This window comes from Diadema antillarum, unplaced genomic scaffold, assembly GCF_040938485.1.
Source record: "Diadema antillarum isolate AM-2024a unplaced genomic scaffold, OU_Dant_1.0 seq00002270_RagTag, whole genome shotgun sequence".
NCBI lineage: Eukaryota > Metazoa > Echinodermata > Echinoidea > Diadematoida > Diadematidae > Diadema > Diadema antillarum.
The window spans coordinates 45,429-66,371 of NW_027272898.1; the positions used below are offsets into that span (position 1 = coordinate 45,429).

A 20,943-nucleotide genomic window follows, 5' to 3' on the forward strand; every position below is an offset into this window, starting at 1 on the left:
CTAAGTCTAAGTTAGTCTAGCGACGTACTCTCTTTAAAAAAAATCGAGTGAAAATTTTCACTCTAAAAAGAGTGAATACAAAAAAAGAGTTAATTTCGAGTGAAATTGGAGTGAATTTTGAGTGAAAATGCTCATTTTCACTCATTTTGGAGTGACGTCAGGGATCACTCGAAGATTTTGGAGTGATCCCTGACGTCACTCCAAAATGAGTGAAAATGAGCATTTTCACTCAAAATTCACTCCAATTTCACTCGAAATTCACTCTTTTTTTGTATTCACTCTTTTTAGAGTGAAATTTTTTCACTCGATTTTTTTTTAGGGAGTAAGTTAGACATTTTTTGAGCAAGATGTGACTGCTTTTTTTATGCTAATACACGTGCATGTTTCTTGTAACTTACAGGGAGGAAGAAGCAGCAACAATCTGCTAAAACGTTAGAAAAGAGACGCAAGACTCTACTCGCTAGACAATTTTATTAGTCTGTAGATCTATGTAGCCTTTCGCGGAAACTTTCGGACTCGGAGCCTGAGGATTTTTTGACTAGGGTCTAGGCCTAACAAAGTTACTTCACAACAAGTTAATAAGTTATAATAAAAATAATATTGAAATAGTTTTGAATAACTTACTCATTATCTGCAGGTAAATTTTTCTTGAGGGCTAGGCTCACGAGTAATTTTCCCCGCGACAACATTTTGTTTTAATCCAAGTATACCGTACATGCTGACTAGCCGGGCCCTGTGCTGACTGCATGCAGCAGCTGTCATTAACAGCAAAGAGTATAGAAGCTACGCATAGATAACTATACTCTTTGATTAACCAAAGAGTATACTGTGTTTCACGATCGCATCAAGATATTTACTAATCATTATTGTTTCGTTCAGATATTTTGAATATCATTTTTCATTTTTGAGCAAGTATATCTAAAGAAAGTAATTTACGTTCAAATTACAGAAAAACAGGCAAAGTATTAGCATATATAAATAACAGTGTCTGGTAATCAAGACTAGATAGTGCGTTTTTCCTTGAGGAAATATTCATCATGTATAGACTGCGTTTGGCAGTTACGGAAAAGTAGCTTTCCTAACATTTTTTTCAAAAAACTGAATATGTCATAGCATATGAACAAGGATTGCCCACTGACTATATTTATGCAAAAAAGTGAAAATCGACAAAAATGTCAGATACTGCGTTTTTCCTGGGGGGGGGGGCAGTAGGTTAATAGTGTCAAATGTAATACATGTATTGCCTGTGAGGCTGCCTAAAGAATTACTAAAAACATATATTTAGTCTTTCATAATTTATTCGCGCGAATCCAATGTATATATCTTAATTCATCATTTACTGTCCTTATCGAAATTTGGGGGGGGGGTGGTCAAGGTGAGAGTAGAAGAGATTGGAGTCATCCGCGAATAATATAAATGAGGGATTGTCTGATTCAATCTTGGAAATAGCAAACCACTTAAAAATTATGGCATTAATATCTTATATGTTTGCATATTCACATACGAAATGAAATAGCGATGATGCGTGAATTGGGTATACAAATAAACGCCCACACTCACGTACACGTATCACGTGTCTTATCATAAGGACAATAGTAGTATCGAAAATATGTGTGTGTGTGGGGGGGGGGGGGGGGGTGTAGGTGTGTTTGTGTGTGCTATAGACCGATTCAATTTCGATAGCCTATTCACCTACCGCCGCTAGCGGCGCTATAACGGCCGCCATAACTGGGGGCCAACGGGGGGCTTCCAGCGAGCTAGATACCCAGCGAGTTGCACTTGCAGCTCAGCAGCCTAGCGTACCCATCGCGCATAGTTAGCCGGGCCTGGCCGCTGCGCCGCGGCCGGCGACCGCCGCGCTAATATTGTGATTGTTTACTCAATGTGGGAAAAGTCATTCAGCGGCTTTTAATGCCTTTCTTGTGGACAAATTGAGTGATTCAGACATATTGATCTACAATGAAAGCTTCAAAGGAAGGATCAGGGGGAATATATATATATATATATATATATATATTGTGCAGTTGTTGGGTGCACAAATAACAGAAAACCGGAAATGGAAGCTGCTCGTCAGTGTGTGAAATTCAGACACCACTGACGCATGATGAATTATACACTTAGTGAAATACAGCGATATGAAAAATACACAGATTTTCGAAACAAACTTTGGCCTATGCCTACTAGACTCTCTATTTAATTAGGCTTTCACGCATATTCGTAAAATAAAGTTGTTCATTTTAGAAGACAAGTTCAGATCAAAGATTTTGATAATTCACTGATTTTTTTTTTTTAAATGCTTGGTGCAGTACTTACCAAAGTTAGAATACACTTCCTGGCTAGGCCCTATACTACATTATTATGACAAACATTTTGAAGCCTACACTACAGCTAAATAAATGTTTCAAGATGTGTTAAATTCTTATATTGTCTTTACTTCTTCACTAAGTGTTCAGCATTGAATTGACCATACAGCTGTATTAAATTTTGGCCTGAAACTCTGAATCTGAATTAATTTTTCATAAAGTGATACTTATAAGGCCAAAAAAAAAAAAATTGTTGTATTGGCGTAACCCGCCCGACCCTACAAATTCCGCCGACCCTATGTTTTTCTGTTATTTAATTTGCTATCGATATCAAGTATCTTCTTGACTGCGATCACGATCGCAAAAAAACCCGGAAGTGGAAACGGCTCTGGGGACATCGGATGTACGAGGGAGAGATCTCGCTAGCGCCTCGCATAGCCTCGCTTGATCAGTACGTCATCTGTTTCCAACACGGACGCGTACTCTATCAAGATTTACACAGTGTATACTTAGCATTCAGACTGCAATATATTGTGCACAGTTTTGCCATAGGTTTCTTGTGTTACACGAATCTGTATATGTGGGACTGTAATAGAGATCGCCGTGTGCGATGAAAAGATCGTACATATGGGTCAATTTGCATCTATCTTATCTAAGTCAAAATTGTAAAATATGAAGTGAAAACATTCAGGATAGGGATTTCAACATCTTTAAATTCTGTGAAGGGGTATAATTCGAGTAATATCGGCCTCATAAATGATTTGTAGAATAGATGAACACAGCACATACGGTAAAGCAGTTGTAACTGTTTACTGAGCACGAGTTATACACGTAAAATGCAGGGTAGCAAAAAAAAAAAAAAAAAAATCCGCCCGACCGACCCTATTTGAAAATCTCATGTTACGCCAATACAACCTCTTTTTTTTTTTTTTTTTTTGGCCTAAATATTAAACTGCCATGAATGGTGGCAAACATCCGTTTTATAATCATATTAAGACAGTTTGATTTGAAAATCACTTTTATAGAATAAAATTTTAGGCTAGCGCGAGTACATCAATAAATGGAAGGTTATACTTAGACCTAAACAGTAGAAATTTTGGTTGTTGACATCAGGCGACGTAAATCAACTTTTTAAGTTTATACGGCTTAGAAACGATTACGCCTAGAATTGCCTTCCGTTTGGTTTACACCTTAGTTAGGCTTGCCGGAAGTTAGTGACAACCGAAAATGATATAGGATGTAGCTATACAGCTAGGGTTCTAGAAGTCAATAGGTCTAGACGGGTCTGGATCTAGTCTGGACTGTTGCCTAGAATTCTAGACAAGATCTAAAAAAAACGTTAGACAGATTCTACCCCGCTGGCCCGAGAAAAGGCAAAGCTAAAGCCCAAAAAGGTTTAAATTAACTAACGTTAGTGATATGGCTATTTATAGCGCCATATCTAGCTCAAGATTCTGATTCATTATTTGTATTTAATTATATCAGTTAACTTCTCAACAGGCTAGGCTTACTAGCAAGACGTCTGCCTGCGCCTAGCCATAGTTCTCCCCAGGTCAGAGGTGTTTTTATCCTCTTACACAAATGTGAATAGATCTATATGGGGCTTACACGCGAGTACCCAAGTCATCGCAAAGCCAAAAGAAATAAAGTCTACAAACACTCACGAATCGTACCGATATTTACCTTAAATTTCAAGTTTTGGCTACAGCCGTATATGCCATCTACCCATTCGCTCGTAGTCGGTATAGGTTGTTTGATTTTATTTTTTATTTTTTAATTAGCTGGCGAAAAAAAGTAGACTCTAGTTGTCACAAAGCCAAATGCGTCGATTGCTGCCAGCGCCAGAGATAACTAGCAACTGGCCGGCTGGCGCCGGGTGGTAAAAGCACTGGCTGCCGCTGGCACCCTTGCCACGCACGCACGGCGCTTGCCGACCCGGCCTGGTTGGCCCCCAGTTATGGCGTCGCCTTAAGAGGGCGCACTTCCATGAACAGTCGCTTGAATCGGTCTATATCCTTTGGTCATGTATTCTCCTGAATTCTTTCTGCTGTATTCTTTTCATCTGCGGTAGGGAAACGAACGTTTCATCAAAGTGATTTCAGCGTCTACTGAATACATTCGAAATGTCATTCCGCTTAAGAGTCGACTGGGCATCGTGTACTTCGACAGCAGCGCTACTGTGGGCGCTCAGCTCACACCAATCCTCGACGACCAAACGCGTGAAAGCCTGGTGAATTCACTGCCCCCGACCAGTGGGGGCGGTACATCGATCAGCAATGGAATACAAAAAAGCATTGAGGTATTAACCAACAATAATTACCTCTGCAGCCAAAGTCATTACGGATATATGGTTGAATATCTCTTTGATGTCTCTTTCAAACTTTATTTCAATATTATGTCGAATAGCTGAGAAAAAAGCAGAAGGTACAGAGGAGTATGTCCCTTTGTTTCCAGTAACAGCGTGGCGGTCCCATTGTGGAGATCAACTAAATAATACATTGCAGGGTACTATATAACTTTGTTTTGCCACTTGCCCGGTCGGGCAAGCAGATTTTCAAATTTGCTGCAAAACACTTGCTCGAATATTAATTTTACTTGCCCAAAAAGAAAGTCTAACATGTAAGGAAATAATATAGAAAATCATGTGTTAGTCAAGGGCTCAATAAAGCATAATCATTTGAATAAACCGCCCACAGTGATTTGCACGCTCACAATGGAGTACAAATTTGGTCCGATCAAGTGTTACTGTTGCATTGCATTGGGGCTTCTTCAAATAAGTGTTGGAAAGTTGCTGAAATGAAATATAAAATGTGCTGAATCACTAAACAGCCATTGTCTTTGGGATTTGTATGGTTGACTTTGTGGGTTTGCTGGGGGAATATTAGTGAAAAAGAGGTGGCTTCAAAACTATTTGCTTGCCCAATTCGGGCAAGCATTTGTTGTCATTGTTCAAAAACACTTGCCCGAATTTGATTTTCACTTGCCCCGGGCAATCGGGCAAGTGCTTATGACTGTAGCACCCTGCATTGTATAATGATAATAATCTACTCAAAACTTTCTGTCATTCGAATGAAATACAAATCAGAGCACTTCTTAATACATCCCAGAATGAGAAACTAATGATTGATTCCTTTTTTAGATATTATACTTTATGTTTTCAATTCAATTCTTGCTGTCTGGAATGTCCTTACCGCCCGTTAAATTTCCACCAGATAAAACAAAACTGATTGAAAACGAAAAAATAATGATGACTCCTACAATCCAGATGCGCATGATGAGACCTATACAGACACGAATTTGATGGGAATTGTGATGGGTACCCATCCCAGTACTCGGTTGGAACCAGGGGCTGCGGAACAATTTTGTATTGTTTGGTGTGAAGGAGCTGCCGGGGGAAGGGGGGGGGGGGGTCATGGCTATAGTGCTCATGATTGGATCAAGGGTCACTGGTTCCCTCCCCCCCCCCCCCCTTCGTCGGGAAGAATTATTATGATTCTATCTGCAAAACTTCCTGGGGAATCTTAATAATTAGCAAACTTACTGTTAACGAATGAATTTCTCAATATAAGAGAGTCCATTAGAGAAAATTTTCGAAAACGTATACGAAGTAGCTTGTTTTGTATTTTTCAGTTATAGCAATGTTATGTACATAAGTCTGTAAGTTGAAATGTAAACCAGTCATTGAAATGATCATTTGTGTTTGCAATTACTTAGCAAGGGGTCCCCGAAGATGATAGCTAAATTTGGACTTAGGCCGTTCTTATATTCAAGTAATCAAATGCCAAATCGATGCAAGCATGTTCATTAATGCTTAGATTCTCTTATAACCTGAACAAGGTACTAGGTGAATATTCTCCTGGCGGCTATATTCTGATTCTTGGCGACGGGGAAGATAACAGCAACTACGTGGAAGACAACCGACAGTTAATCGAATCATCTGGAGTTATCATCGATAGCATCACGATCAGTAGCTCTGCAGATACGGATATGAGGATGCTAGCTGATATAACGCTCGGAGAATCATATCACTGTATCGATACTGACAACGGGAACTGTCTTATTCAGGCCTTTCAGAGCACCATCACCAGCCGCCCAAGTAGTGTTGCTGGGCAAACCACTCCCGTACAGGTAGGTATACGACCTTCTGTCGTATCAAGTCCCTTTGCTTGAATGCCTGGAATGTTACTTTTTTTCTTCTTCTTTTTTACCCCACCTGAGCCAAAGGCTCAAGACGTTAGTGAGCTATTGCGATTATTCATCGTCCGGAGTGCGTCGTTCGTTGTGCGTCGTGCGACGTCCGTCCGAAGTGGGTAAACTTTTTGTATTTTCAGCCTCTTCTTGAAAGCTCCATAAAAGATTTTCACCAAACCTGGCAGGTAGCATCAATAGGGGGATAGGGTCTCAATTTGTTCAAATGGCCATCACCCCCACCTTCCCGCCTCCCCAGGGAGGCCCAAAGGCCCTTAAGTTAAGGAATCTGTAACAATCTTCTTCTGTCGAGCCTTAAGTGATACAAGCTAAGTTAATTCTTTGGGCAAGTAGATAAGTGACTGTAGTTTCAGGTTTGTTCATGGCAGATCGAGGGGTTGAGGGAGGACCCAAATTGGGGCCCAATTTTCACATGTTCATCTTCTTTTTGACAACGCATGGTCGTCATGAGCGCCATGTCCCCATCCCCTTGGGATCCCAGGGGACCCCAGGAACCTCCAAATACTAGAATCTATAATATATATATATATATATATATATATATATATATATATATATATCAGGTATGTAATATATCTATATGTATATAAAAGATGACGAAGTAGGGTGATAATGCATCTTAGTACAACAGTGCTATTCATTCAGACCAAATTTTCGACGAATACATTCGTCTTCCTCATTGTCGACCCTGAGGAAGACGAATGTATTTGTCGAAAATTTGGTCTGAATAAATAGCACTGTTGGACTAAAATGCATTACCACCCTACTTCGTTATCTTTTCTGTACTGCAACCAACACGCGGACAACAAGTGTCATACACTGTATATAAATAGATGGATATAGATATATTGGCAACAAATCTTGCACCGGGGACGTAGCTGTACGTGTTGCTACCCCTTTATTAAGCTTTAGGGATTCGCCCTTCGTCAGAAATCTACAATGACAGGTAATATACAACACCAATAACAATAATCAGCCATAATTAACCACGGTGCAAAATCAAACTGTCAAACTTACTCAAATAAATACATATGGGCACATAACCTTAATAATACAAATTTAAAAAATGTATATACGTAAATCTAACGATAACTTCAGGATCCTGTCTATATACAATAATATGATACAAAATATTTTTAACAGATACTAAATAACAACAAATATAACATTACCGAATACAATTAAAAGCGGAACTTACATACTCTGTTGCAGCTGAATGTGAGCGTGTGTGTTGTCAGTGTGAGGATTGTGGCCAGCATGTGTGTGTGGGGGGGGGGGGGGAGGGGGTGTTCCGTGGTGGGGCTTGTTCCCATTTAATCTACTACAAACAACAAATATTAAACCATTTAGAAATCCAGCAACTTAAAAACAAACTTTCAATTTTTTTTTTACAATTTCTACAAATTAACGCATTTCCTGTTATACGTATACATCCATGTTAGTTGCCAATTCATTCAAATCTCCTTGCACCACCCCGCCATGTTTAGTTTTAGCCCATTGCTGCCGCTGTATGTATATAAATTTGTTATTTTCCTCCAATAAGCTATCAAAAATTAAATTCATTTACCTCTTTTACGAACGATGTTTGCTAAGAACACACTTATTTACACTGGCCCAACTTACTGGAATTCCCTGAATAATGATATTAGAAATGCCCCCTCTATATATTCATTTAAAAGAAGATTAAATTTTTGTTTATTGCAATTTTATGATCCCACAGAATTGAATTAGACTGTTGGCTTATTTTAGATTCCTTTTCGAAGAACTTGGATTACAAATAATATACTATCACGTATTTTTTCGTCCCTCTTGTCCTGAGACACTTACAGAGTAGATTTGATTTCATTTATATTATTTCTGCATCTATTTCTCTATACTTTTCTATATTTCCGTATCCTTTTCACGCATCCCATCATTTTTTTCAAATGAATTCTGTCGAGGATCACTGGATCTGTTTTGCCTTTCTGTCCCTTGTATTGTCTTCCTGTTATGTTAGTCTTGTCTCGTTCTGTCTTGTCTATGAGTCCCCCTTTATTAGTTTCGTCGTCCCAGTCTCGTTTTATGTTCATTCGCCTGAGTATGTGTGTCTCTTTGATACTCTATCTTCTTAGTGGGCTTCCAGACTTTTTTTCTGACTTTATTCCCAGTCTTTCTTCCCCTTTTTGCATCAGTTCAATTTCTATTGACATTCTGTACTTGAGGGGCCCACATTCTACAAGCATTGTCTTCTTAGTGGGTCCCTCCATTTTTCGATGTTTTACGTATTATATCGTCTTTATCACTTCAGTCAATTTTCATTACAACGTATTTCTTATCCTAAGGTTCCTCGATTATATTTTTCACAATTTACTTTGTTTTGACTATGCAACCTTATTCTCTGTTACCAAAGAAAGTGAAATGTTTATGTTCTTTTCGAAAAAAGAAAATGAAATAAAGCATGAATTGAATTGAATTGAATTGAATGTATCACAGTTTTTACATTTTCATCTTCTTTTTTGAAAATGCATGGTAAAATGTTTTACATATACTTGGCAAGTATATTTGCTAGTGTGATATCACATACAATGTACCAAATGTCCCCTGGAGACCCTCAACCCCCCCCCCCCCCATTTGCGATGTTCCTACAGGTAATAGTCACTGCAAGAATGCATGGAACGTGAACTTTGCGATACTCATGTGAACGCCAGATCCCTGGGTCTCTTGTTTTCTTTTTGTTGGGTTTTTGTGTGCCTTTGCAGTGTTATGTTTCACATAATGAGATGCAACATGTCAATCACATCAAGTAAACTCAATTTTTGAAGACGCGGCCGGTTGCAGAGTGGTCAGTAAGACCTTTGTATGAAATATCGTTGGTAGAGCCTTGTTTAATGTTGTGCATAGAGTTCAATGTGCGTAGTGTTAAACCAACATCAAGAAGATGCTTGTCAAAAATTTATGTAAAGCCAGTACAAAAGGCCCCCACCATGATTTGCGCATCAGCTCCAACCGTGTCTCGAACGCCGAGCGTTGAAGTGAGCCCTCTAACGCTTGCACGATGTATGAAAAACCAAAAAGTATAGAAGCGCACTTGTGCTTCTATACTCTTTGTGAAAAACGTTCACTGTACAATCATCGCCGTAGGAAAAAAAAAGTTCATTCTGGAAAATCACAGATTTCTGTTTATGTCAAAATAGATTTACAGCTCCGACGTCCAAATCCAGCAGAACATCGACCAGGAGATTGTTCCCCTTGTCATCGACACCGCCCTGGGGAACGACACGGTATTCACGGTTACGTGGACGCGGAGTAACCCAGTAACGGCAGTGGTGACCGGATGGGAGGGTACGCGGATTGACCACAATGATCGGAGATATCACGCCGGCACCACGAACCAGATCATTTCAATCACATTGCCATCCGCTGTGGTAGGCCTACATTACCTTGACACTAAGTGCGGTATAAGGTCGGTATAAGTACAGCACCAGAATATAACTTCAGAATAGCATTGACGGACTTTTTGTTCACCTTCCTTACATTGATAACAAAAGGTTAATGTTATACCATCAATAATGGTTTTTTGAGAGTGCGTTTTAAAGACAGATTAGTGAGTGGCTGCTGACATTTTGACTTAGTTGTCATATCTATAAAAAAAATCAAAGTTGCTATTACAACAAATACGATATAAATCAATGAATAATTTGTTGGTTTTGTTCCCCTTAATTGAAAGACGCATTTTTGTATGCTTCCTTCTAGCCGGGTCCGTGGAATGTGACAATCATAAACACTCAACCGTCCAACCCGGCGTACGCAAGTGTTGCGGTGACGTCTAAACCAGCGTCAAGCGAATATTCACCTGTTACCGTGACAGTCATACTTGGATCTACGGTGAGAAACTGAGTGAAAGAAAATGTTTTAGTTTTCTCTTCAGTCACTTAATACACGTAATAAATAAGAAATGGACAGTCGTCTAAAATGTAACTTCACCTAATAGATAATCGCATTCACTCCAGTAGGCAATGAAAAGAAAAATCAACAAATCATTAAAATCTATTTGTTTTCAAACTTGTGGAGGCTACGGATTTACCAGCTGTGGGCGGTTTCTTTGGAGCATCTGTTTCTTCAGTTGTTCAAAATCTTCACTGGATTGTTCCCTTTCGTTTCTAGATATATGACTGACTTGGGTACTGTGAATAAAGTGGCCGTGAACCAGGCCCGTAGCCAGGATTTTTCAAGGGGGGGGGGGGGGGGGTGCGGTCACTAAAAAAACGGACCTTCGGTACCAATACCAATGATGACACACACACACACACACACACACACACACAATTATAATATATATATATATATATTCTTTGGACGACCGAACTACAAAAGTTGTATAAGAATTTGCGCGCCAAGCGCGCCGCAAATTGTGAATTTGGACTGTTTTAATGACGTTTTAAAGTCTCGAGGAAATTTGTATTTTTGTCTGTTGCATGCAATCGCGTTACGGTATTTCATCTAGGAAATAGTAAAAACTCATTTTGCCAGGAAGTTGCAAAGTTTAATTGTGTTCGAGACTCTGCGCGCGTAGCGCGCCGCAAAATTGAGAATAGTGATTTTCCTGGTGTTGTTTTAACTTTTATTTTTTCTATTGTATACCCGCGTTAGCAGGCCTGAAGCCAGGATTTTTAAAGGAAGGGGGGATTGCGTTAATTAACAAAACGGTCCTTTGATACTGTCCCGGGAGGGGCAGCGACAATTAAAAGGTGGACACCATGCTCATACATGGACTTTCAAAATGGCCCCTAAACGAGTAATGATCATATGATTTTTTCGGGCCTTAAAAACAAGTATTCCTTAAATGTTTCCTGCACCCTAAAGAAGTACTTCATCATGATTGAACAATATACCATTTTCCCAAATTTCGGCCTTTTTGATACCCTTTGATTTTATACGCTCGTACATCACACTTTCCATCTAATCCGTGAGAAAAAACGACCCCTATTACGCGTTTTCTTTAGCGAGTATGGTCACGGTGTCCACCTTTCAGTTGGAGTTTTCCATCCCATTGGATGCTGTTTGGAAGATGAAACATTCACTTTACTATACAGTATGTCAGCCGTTGGTATGCGAGTTTGTCAAAAACGAAAATAAATAAGAAAATTTTTAAAACAAAATGAATTGTAAATGTGAACCATTTATATTTTGCCTCCTTGTGGTAGGATATTTCCAGCATTTCCGAACTTTCAAATAATCATTTTAGATTTAATAATAATATTAAAGGTAGTAGATCCGATTCGCAAACACCTCCAATATCAGTCAAATGTCATATTAACCATCATCCTAAGAAGGTTTTCTTTGTGAAATTTGGAGGTCAGTGAAATTCAAAAATTAAACATCCGTTAGCCATTGGAAGAAGTTGAGTGCAAATTCAGACCTCAGGCTTAGTGCTCAGATGTTTTCCTATTTGATTTGATCTGTCTTACTGTGCACACTAAGATACATACTGGAATGGTTATTTCTTATTTATTAAATTATAGTAGCATATTTGGTTACTAGCTGTCTCTAGGCATTTTCGAATTTGGGCTGCAAAGAGATCCACTACCTTTAAGTTAGAAGAGAGATAAGTAAATAATGATAAAATAAACAAACAAAAAAGAATGAGTTTCTTTTGTAATACTATCTGACAAACTTTTTACTTTACCATTTTACTTCATAGCTCAGCACTTTCCATTCTCTCTCATACCCTCTTACCCATTACATTTAAATGAAATACAACTAAAATGAATTTGCGTGCCTGCATAATACTCTTTGGAAATTATAAGTGAAAATGTTCTTAGATTTTGGCTCACTTTAAAATGAGAACCAATAGAACTGTCACAACATGAGAAAATGTATAAGTAATAATCAACACTACATTTCCGAATTTGGCCTGCAAAGAAATCCGCTACCTGTAAGTTAGAAAAGAGATTAGTAAATAATGATAAAATAAACAACAAAAAAGAATGAGTTTCTACCGCCGTATCCAGAACAGAGCCTGAAACGGTGCAGGCTCAAGAAATCGTTTGTACTATAATACGTCTTGAAGGACTGTGTGATACTGTTGACTCAGACTTCTACAAAGCTGTAAGTGAGAATTGTAATCCAATCCGACTCATTACCTGAGATATTTATGAAAATATATCAATAAAGAATGTAAATTAAATAACGATGCGTCACAGTGCAGTCTAACGCTCTCAGAATGCTATCATACATAGGGTTTTTCACTGACTGTTTTTACTCCGGAGCTCTTGCAATATTCAGGCTTTTGTAGTACTATCTGACAAACTTTTTACTTTACCATTTTACTTCATAGCTCAGCACTTTCCATTCTCTCTCATACCCTCTTACCCATTACATTTAAATGAAATACAACTAAAATGAGTTTGCGTGCCTGCATAATACTCTTTGGAAATTATAAGTGAGAATGTTCTTAGGTTTTGGCTCACTTTAAAATGAGAACCAATAGAACTGTCACATCATGAGAAAATGTATAAGTAATAATCAACACTACATTTCCGAATTTGGCCTGCAAAGAAATCCGCTACCTGTAAGTTAGAAAAGAGATTAGTAAATAATGATAAAATAAACAACAAAAAAGAATGAGTTTCTACCGCCGTATCCAGAACAGAGCCTGAAACGGTGCAGGCTCAAGAAATCGTTTGTACTATAATACGTCTTGAAGGACTGTGTGATACTGTTGACTCAGACTTCTACAAAGCTGTAAGTGAGAATTGTAATCCAATCCGACTCATTACCTGAGATATTTATGAAAATATATCAATAAAGAATGTAAATTAAATAACGATGCGTCACAGTGCAGTCTAACGCTCTCAGAATGCTATCATACATAGGGTTTTTCACTGACTGTTTTTACTCCGGAGCTCTTGCAATATTCAGGCTTTTGTAGTACTATCTGACAAACTTTTTACTTTACCATTTTACTTCATAGCTCAGCACTTTCCATTCTCTCTCATACCCTCTTACCCATTACATTTAAATGAAATACAACTAAAATGAGTTTGCGTGCCTGCATAATACTCTTTGGAAATTATAAGTGAGAATGTTCTTAGGTTTTGGCTCACTTTAAAATGAGAACCAATAGAACAGACTAACCCCTGGGCCCATGGTGACCTTGAGTAAAAAGTGGTATAACTAACCCGCCCTTCCACTACACTCAACAGCATGCAACACCAGAAATCGCTCCCTTCGCGCACATGAAATGCGCCTTTGTTCATTTTCGCACAGGCGTGACGGTCGGGTGAATTCTTTTGTTGGAACCGTAAGCAAATGCCAGCTGAAGGCGAGTAGGCAAGTGTGTTTAAAAGCATTAGATTATGCACGGAGATCGTACAGTTACTTGATAGATGATCTTTTCTCGAATGTTGGTACTAGCAAAAGGGTTAGAAAAAGCAGCTATTATAATTCGTTAGGCATGCATAATGGCCCAATGAGTGTTACAAGAGAACTGGAGTAAGACAGGCCTTTCATTTTGTTTTGTCTCTCCTGATCGTTCGTAAGAAATGCTAATTCATGACCACCTTTTCACAATTTGATTGGAGCATGCATTCATAATGGAAAATAGTTGACATAATAATCTATCCCCAGGCATTATCATGCCAACATGTACTTATATATACATGTACTATATCTTTGTGAGACGTAGATATAAAATGTCTCAGGTTTTCGATTATAGTAATGTCGAGGAAATTTATTAATTTTTATCATATATGTAAACTTGAGGCTATTAGATTTTCATCCACTTACCTCTGTTCCTGTGAAAAAATGCAAGTGTCAACCTCAATGTCATCCACGAATCGCACGTACTCGGGCGGCCAGTGGACAAAAAAACACCGGTCACACGCGCCAAGGGCCATGGCATGCAGTGCCAATATAATAATAGCTCGCACAAATTGATACATAACATTTGTGTTTGTGTGCATGGGGACGATCCGATGGTTCATACAACAAAAGGGTTTCGTACAATTATTTTTAACATTGTTAAACGTACTCTTCCACATTTACGTAGCATATAATGTGTCTTTATATTTATTTGGATTGTTATCTTGAGAATTGCTAAAAACCGTTATCATGAAAAAGTGGACCTTTCAGAATTTTTTTTTTTGGGGGGGGGGGGGTGCGTACGCACCCGACGCACCCCCCCCCCCCCCCCCCCCTGGCTACGGGCCTGTGAACAAACTTATGTAAACAAAAGAGGAAAATAAAATCAAACAATTCCAACCAAAATTTAGTAGGACTATTGACACGTACCTTTATAGCTGCGTCTACACTTGTAATTCTTAGCGTACTAAAGTACAGAGTGCATCGCTGAGGTTTCTTGAGTACAATTGTACTATTTTACTTGAAATGTTCTATAAAGAACCATGGATGAGCTCTGGTTGGATAAACTAAATAATTATACTTGCATGCCAGTCTTGCTCAAAACGCTTTGTTCTAATGCCAGATACCTACGCTAGAGCTAATTTAACTAAACGCAATGCGTGTCATATCATCAAAGACTGTGTTAAGATTATACAGCATGGATAACGCACACTGCTGTCAAGTCCTTTGTCACAAAGTGTTGTTTGTTTTACTTTGTTTTTTATTTGTTTTCTGTTATCCTGTCTATTTCTTGCCATAGGCTGTCAATTTTTCTACTACGCCAGCGCTGGCAATCTATGCCCAGGTTCAGCAGGGTTACGAATCCGTTTGCGATGCTGACGTTGAAGCGATCATCACTGATGAGCAAGGAACGAAGACAACTATCTCATTGCTCGACAACGGTTCAGGTTTGATAGGAAGGCTCAATACTCATGATAATCTGTTCACATTGAGATGCCATATCTTTAGACGATTACTGATGTTATCTCAGAGAAAGAACAAAACAATCATCATCATAGATACGATGTGACAACAATAATATGCTGTGAGGTTACGAGTTGGTTTACACATTTATTCAAAGTTTTTATGTTGAATTACAAATGATACCCCTTTATTTTACAGTGGTATTTATACTGTAATAAAAAAGACACGTTCTACACTTCATTAATTTATTTAAAATATTCAGCATTCTTTACCCAGGGTTGCCCTATCAGTGGTTATTACACGTGAGTTTCAGGGTTTTCGCTTTATTTGATTTATGCAATCTTTGTTCTTTTTTATGCCCTGAGTTTTTTTTTTTTACAGAAACATCAACTTCTGCACAAGACGACTATGTCACCAATTATTGCTGATGACGTGCAAGATCTTAAAACTGAAGACAGTCCCTCTGTTAGCATTCCAGTTCATCCATTCGTTCTTTTGTGTTTTTGTTCATAGGATCGGATTTAATGAGGGCGGATGGAGTGTTCTCTGCGTACTTCCTACAGTTTACCTCCAACGGAAGATACAACGTGAAAGTCAATGTAGTCGGATACGAATTAACAGAAACTGGAAACACTATTGGGATAGGTTAGTCTACGTCACGTCGTATGGGTATAATTTTACAATTATCATTCATCATTATAGAATTCGCAGTGTTAGAGATCACCGTAGCATTATAATGCCCGTACGCCGTATGTGACCATATTGTTATGCTGCTTCTGATTTGCTTGTGGAAAAAAGAAAAAGAAAAGCCAGTACCAGAATTGTTATTGTGAAGCAGTGTAACTGATTCATTTTACGGCGGACATCAAATAAACTGAACAAATAAGATGATATCCCCTTCATTGTATGTCTCCCTTTCGGTCGTGATTCTGCTCTTCCTTCTCCTATTATCTTACATTTCGTGCTCAATTTTCGTCCTTATACGGTCCCTCACTTACATGAATATATTAGTTTAAAAATACCAAAAACAACAACAAAGCTAAACAAAAACAAAAAGAGCGCCACTCACGCGTCAGACCTCATAAATTAATCTTGTCTCAAACTGTCATATACCAGTGGATGTTGTTCTTGTTGTGTTATGACGGTATGGCGGTAATATGACTCAGTCGATAGCGAGTCAGCCTCGCAATCCAAATGGCTAATAGGGTTCGAATCTAATTGAGTCTACTATCTCAGCAATGTCGTATGTGGTCATGCCGTCGGCCTGTGTACCCCGCACCACTTCGTAACTCCGTAATCTAGTACGAGAATTTCATGATGAAGGATATAAATCAAATATGCCATGCACTCTTTTCGAGATACCAGCTGAAATGATGGATTCTTCGGTGACTGGCATTGCACTTATTTTCTCTCGGGAGCTGCACCCCTCAGAAAATAGTACAATCCCAGTCACCTCAGAATCCATAGTTTCAACTGGAACCTCTCAGTTCATGACATATTTGATTCATGCACTTGACGTATCGACCCGTGTTACGGCACATTTTGGTAAATTACCAAAATGTGCAAGTTACCAAAATGTGCCGATAGTGCACCTATACCTGACGGGATCAACTGTTACCAAAATATGCAGTTAAAAGTGGATTTGCCTGCACATTTTGGACAATCTGCACATTTTGGTGACTGAACTAAGAACCCATGGGTGGGCTTGAGATTAATACGGTCAAGGAGTTAAGGTGATATGGTCCTGTTGCAGCAGTAAAGACAGGCAAGACACTTATTTAGCTCACCCGAGCTGAAGGCTCGAGTAAGCGATTGCGATTACTTTTCGTGAGGGTATGTTGTGTGATCTCTGTGCCAGGTGCGTGGGGCTGACAACTCAATGAAGGAATTCCTCTGAAGGAATGGCAGAAGTACCACAGAATGTCATTAACTTGGCCGCATACGGGGACTGCGAAATACATGCGTGGAAGTTGCCTGCGAGGTGCTGCCGCTAAGGGCCTCCTACTGGCGTTCTGCGTGTACCTCTGCGGGCAATTCCCATGACTCACCCGGAAAAAGTTTTGGTCATGCTGTAAACTTAGCTGCGGGTAAATCGGACTTGCGTGCGCACCTCCGGGCAAATACAGGCGAGATACGCGCTAGGTACTGTCAGGTGCAGACCAACTGCGGAGAGCTCCGGGTAGCAAATTTGCTTCCCCGCACTGAAGTCAAACTTCCCCAGATACGGTATGACAAGGCCTTGAGCATGTTCAAAATATGTTCCGAGTGAGTTGCGGGGGTACACGCAGAGCACCAGCAGGAAACCCTTACCGGCAGCACCTTGCAGACAACTCCAACGCAGGTACTTCGCATTACCCGTAAGTCGCTCCTAACAAAAAAAAAAAAAAACCGGATCGGTTTCAAAGTTCTCGCGCAGGCCAAACGGAATACACGCAAGTTGAAGGTATGTAGCACGAGTCTAGCAAATAAGACACAAGTGCGAAACTCGTAAACATTCTTGTCCGCCCGCAGAAAATTTTCCTGCGTGCCCGGAAAGGTGTGAGACGGCCTTACAGGCTGTGTCACATCTTTCCGGGCAAGCCTTGCGTGCGACTTGCGAAGAACAATTTTACTACCCAAAGGTCCCCGCAGATGACCTGCACGTAACAGTACCTAGCACGTATCTCACCCGTAGTCGCCCGGAGGTGCGCACGCAAATCCTTTTTACCCGTAACCATGTTAAGGCCGTGTCACACCTTTCCGGGCAAGCTACGCGGGCTTGTTGCGTGTGAGGACTTTCCAGTATACCGGACAATTTCTGAGGGCGGACAAGGATTTGCGCGAGTTGTGCATATGTGTCTTAATTACTGAATGCGTGCTACTTGTGTTCTTCTTGCGGGTATTCTGTGTGACCTGCGTGCCAGGCGCGTGGGGGCTGACAACTCAGGAATTTATCTGAAGGAGTGGCAGAAGTCCAACAGAAATGACAGAATGTCATTATCTTGGCCGCGCTGACCGCATACGAGGACTGCGAAGTACCTGCGTGGGAGTTGCCTGCGTGCGCAGCTCCGGGCAACTACGGGCGAGATAATTTTCCTGCGTGCTGGGAAAACCTTGCTCGCTACCAGCCTGCGTAGCTTGCCCGGAAAGGTGTGACACGGCCTTTAGGCTGTCGAACTCATTCGGGGGGACAAAAACCAACTGCACTTACAACTTGTTTTTGTGATGATTGTGGAGGAGCAGAAAGTTACCAAAATGTGCCGTCAATGTCCTGCACATTTTGGTTACTGCACATTTTGGTAATTTACCAAAATGTGCAATTTACCAAAATGTGCCGTAACTATTAACCCGTTTTCCCCTCCTTGTACTTCCCAGCAAAACGAAATGTCACATTGGAAGAAGAAGAAGCCGTGCCGTCCTTTATGCGCACTGCATCTGGCGGCATGTTCGAAGTGGCGAACTATCAGCCCAACGCCCCTGACAGTATAGCGCCGTCTAGAATCCATGATCTTACCTACACGTGTTTCTCCTATCACGCCAACAGCACCATTTCTTTAACTTGGACCGCTGTAGGGGACGACCTCGATCAAGGGACAGGTAAAAGGAGATTCACCATCTTCAGTATGTCAAATTGTCTTAAATTTCCCAAGTAGCCTTTTCAGCGGTGTTAGCGCTGCTCTTCAAGAGGATCATGGGGGGGGGGGGGCAGTATGATAAGTGGTTTAAAGGGATGGTATAGTATTGGTGGAGGTGAGGATTGGGCTTTAACTTTTTGCGAGATACCAAGAAGCCACTAATGAAATTGTACAGAGCATGCCGTTTTAAGAGGAATTCAAAGTTTATTTGATCAAAATCGGTTTTGGAATGGCTGAGACATCCGAAAACAAAGTAAAACAAAGGGATCCTAATAAAAGGTGGGATTGCTCTGTTTTGGATGTCTCGGCCATTTCAAAACCAATTTTCATCATATAAACATTGAATTCTTCGTGGAATTACTGCTCTTTCACATTTCATAAGCGGTTTCTCATTATCTCAACAAAAATGTCTCGACCAGAACTATACTATCCCTTTCAGATTTTGGACACATGTCTTGATCAAAAGCGGGGGCGCTGTGGCATAGGATACGATTCCCGACTCCCAGTCGGAGGACCCTAGTTCGATTCCCGCCCAATGCTTACGTCCTTTGACTAGATGGTTTACCCACAATGTCCCTCTTGACCCAGGTGTATAAATGGGTACCTGGCAACAATAGGGTAATGATAATAGCAGGGCCATCTGTTAGAGCAGTGGCAACACTGAAGAGGTTACCCTGGATAAATAAGACCTTATTATTATCATTATCAGGACATTCTGAGATCGAGACGCTGCCGGTTGAATAGGTGCCTACATCCTTAAACAGGACGTTTCATCCAATGTGCCCCTCTCGACCCCGATGTATCAATCAATACATTACAATGCATGTCAAATAACGTTGACTTGGACTAATGGGAGAGGCTACATTGAGACCAAAAAATCAGGTGTGGCAGTCATGGCAGTGTCAGTATTTTATTTCAGTTTGCTACGTCATACTGTAGTTTGACTCAGTACAAAGTGTAGTACCTTTTTGAATTAGCATTGAAGATTCTTCAGAACAATGCATGCATATAGGGTTTTATATTATAGATCACACAACTCGCCTTTTTTTCCCATATTCCAGCAAGCAGGTATGAACTCCGCTACACAACCACCTTCTCCGTGATCCAATACAATTTCACCACGGCTCAAATCGTCTCCGAGAACCAAACCGTAATTGGTAATCTGTCGTCGATTGCCACCGCCGGAAGTACGGAGTCGATCACGATCAAGCTTCCGGCTCGTAGGATGGACATCGTCTACTACTTCGCTATCAGAGCGTGGGACGAGGCGGATAACGTTGGAGATAAATCCAACATCGCATCCGTCTCCATCCGGTACATTCCAGACACCACTCCACAACAACCCACCCATCAAACTGGAAATCCCACTCCACAACAACCTACACAAACTGAACCACTGAACATCGAAACGACTTCCGAAGGAGAGACCCAGACTACAGAGCTTCCTCCGACGTCGGAGCCTACAAATATCGCTCTCATCGTCGGTTGTTCCTGTGCCCTCGGTGTGGTTCTCATGGCCGCTGTGGTGGCTGTGGCATGGTGGCGCAACGCAAAGTCGTCCAATGAGCCCTAGATGGAGAAAGAAGGGACACAATACGATAATAATGCTTATTCCATTGAATAAGTGTCTTGAAGATATATCAATCAAGGAGACTTCTGGATAATTTTTAGGACTTTGACATTTGAACAACTGTATGAATCAATTACACTCAATACATAGTTTCAGAATTTATGGTGATTGGGACGAGGAATAAGAATGTTTTCACAATTTATAATAAATTGCAGTGAACAAGGATGATGACAAAGCCGATTAACCATAAGAATGCATGAGTTAGGGCTCAAGGAGCAGAACAAAAGAAGGCACGCATAGATTCTACACAGGTGAACTTGTTAAGCAAGTGGTATTGTAATGGAATTACACTGCTACATTTCTGAAATATTGAGCTTCGCGCCCATGTCTGTTCTTCTGCTATCAGTACACCTTAAATGTACTCTTCTGCTATGTGTACACA

The 20,943-nt window shown here is 40.2% G+C and overlaps 1 protein-coding gene across 1 annotated transcript in view; it reads left to right on the forward strand.

Moving 5' to 3' along the window:
- Positions 1 to 20,504, forward strand: part of LOC139714437 (calcium-activated chloride channel regulator 1-like) — a gene marked incomplete at its 5' end in the record, with an annotated part of 30,916 nt that extends 10,412 nt beyond the window's left edge. The window contains 8 exons of the mRNA XM_071626143.1: positions 4,375 to 4,602; positions 6,141 to 6,431; positions 9,686 to 9,916; positions 10,245 to 10,376; positions 15,154 to 15,301; positions 15,831 to 15,962; positions 18,672 to 18,893; positions 19,993 to 20,504. Coding sequence (XP_071482244.1) covers positions 4,375 to 4,602; positions 6,141 to 6,431; positions 9,686 to 9,916; positions 10,245 to 10,376; positions 15,154 to 15,301; positions 15,831 to 15,962; positions 18,672 to 18,893; positions 19,993 to 20,504 — 1,896 coding nt within the window. The remainder of the gene's footprint in view (positions 1 to 4,374; positions 4,603 to 6,140; positions 6,432 to 9,685; positions 9,917 to 10,244; positions 10,377 to 15,153; positions 15,302 to 15,830; positions 15,963 to 18,671; positions 18,894 to 19,992) is intronic.
- Between the last annotated feature and the right edge of the window lie 439 nt (positions 20,505 to 20,943).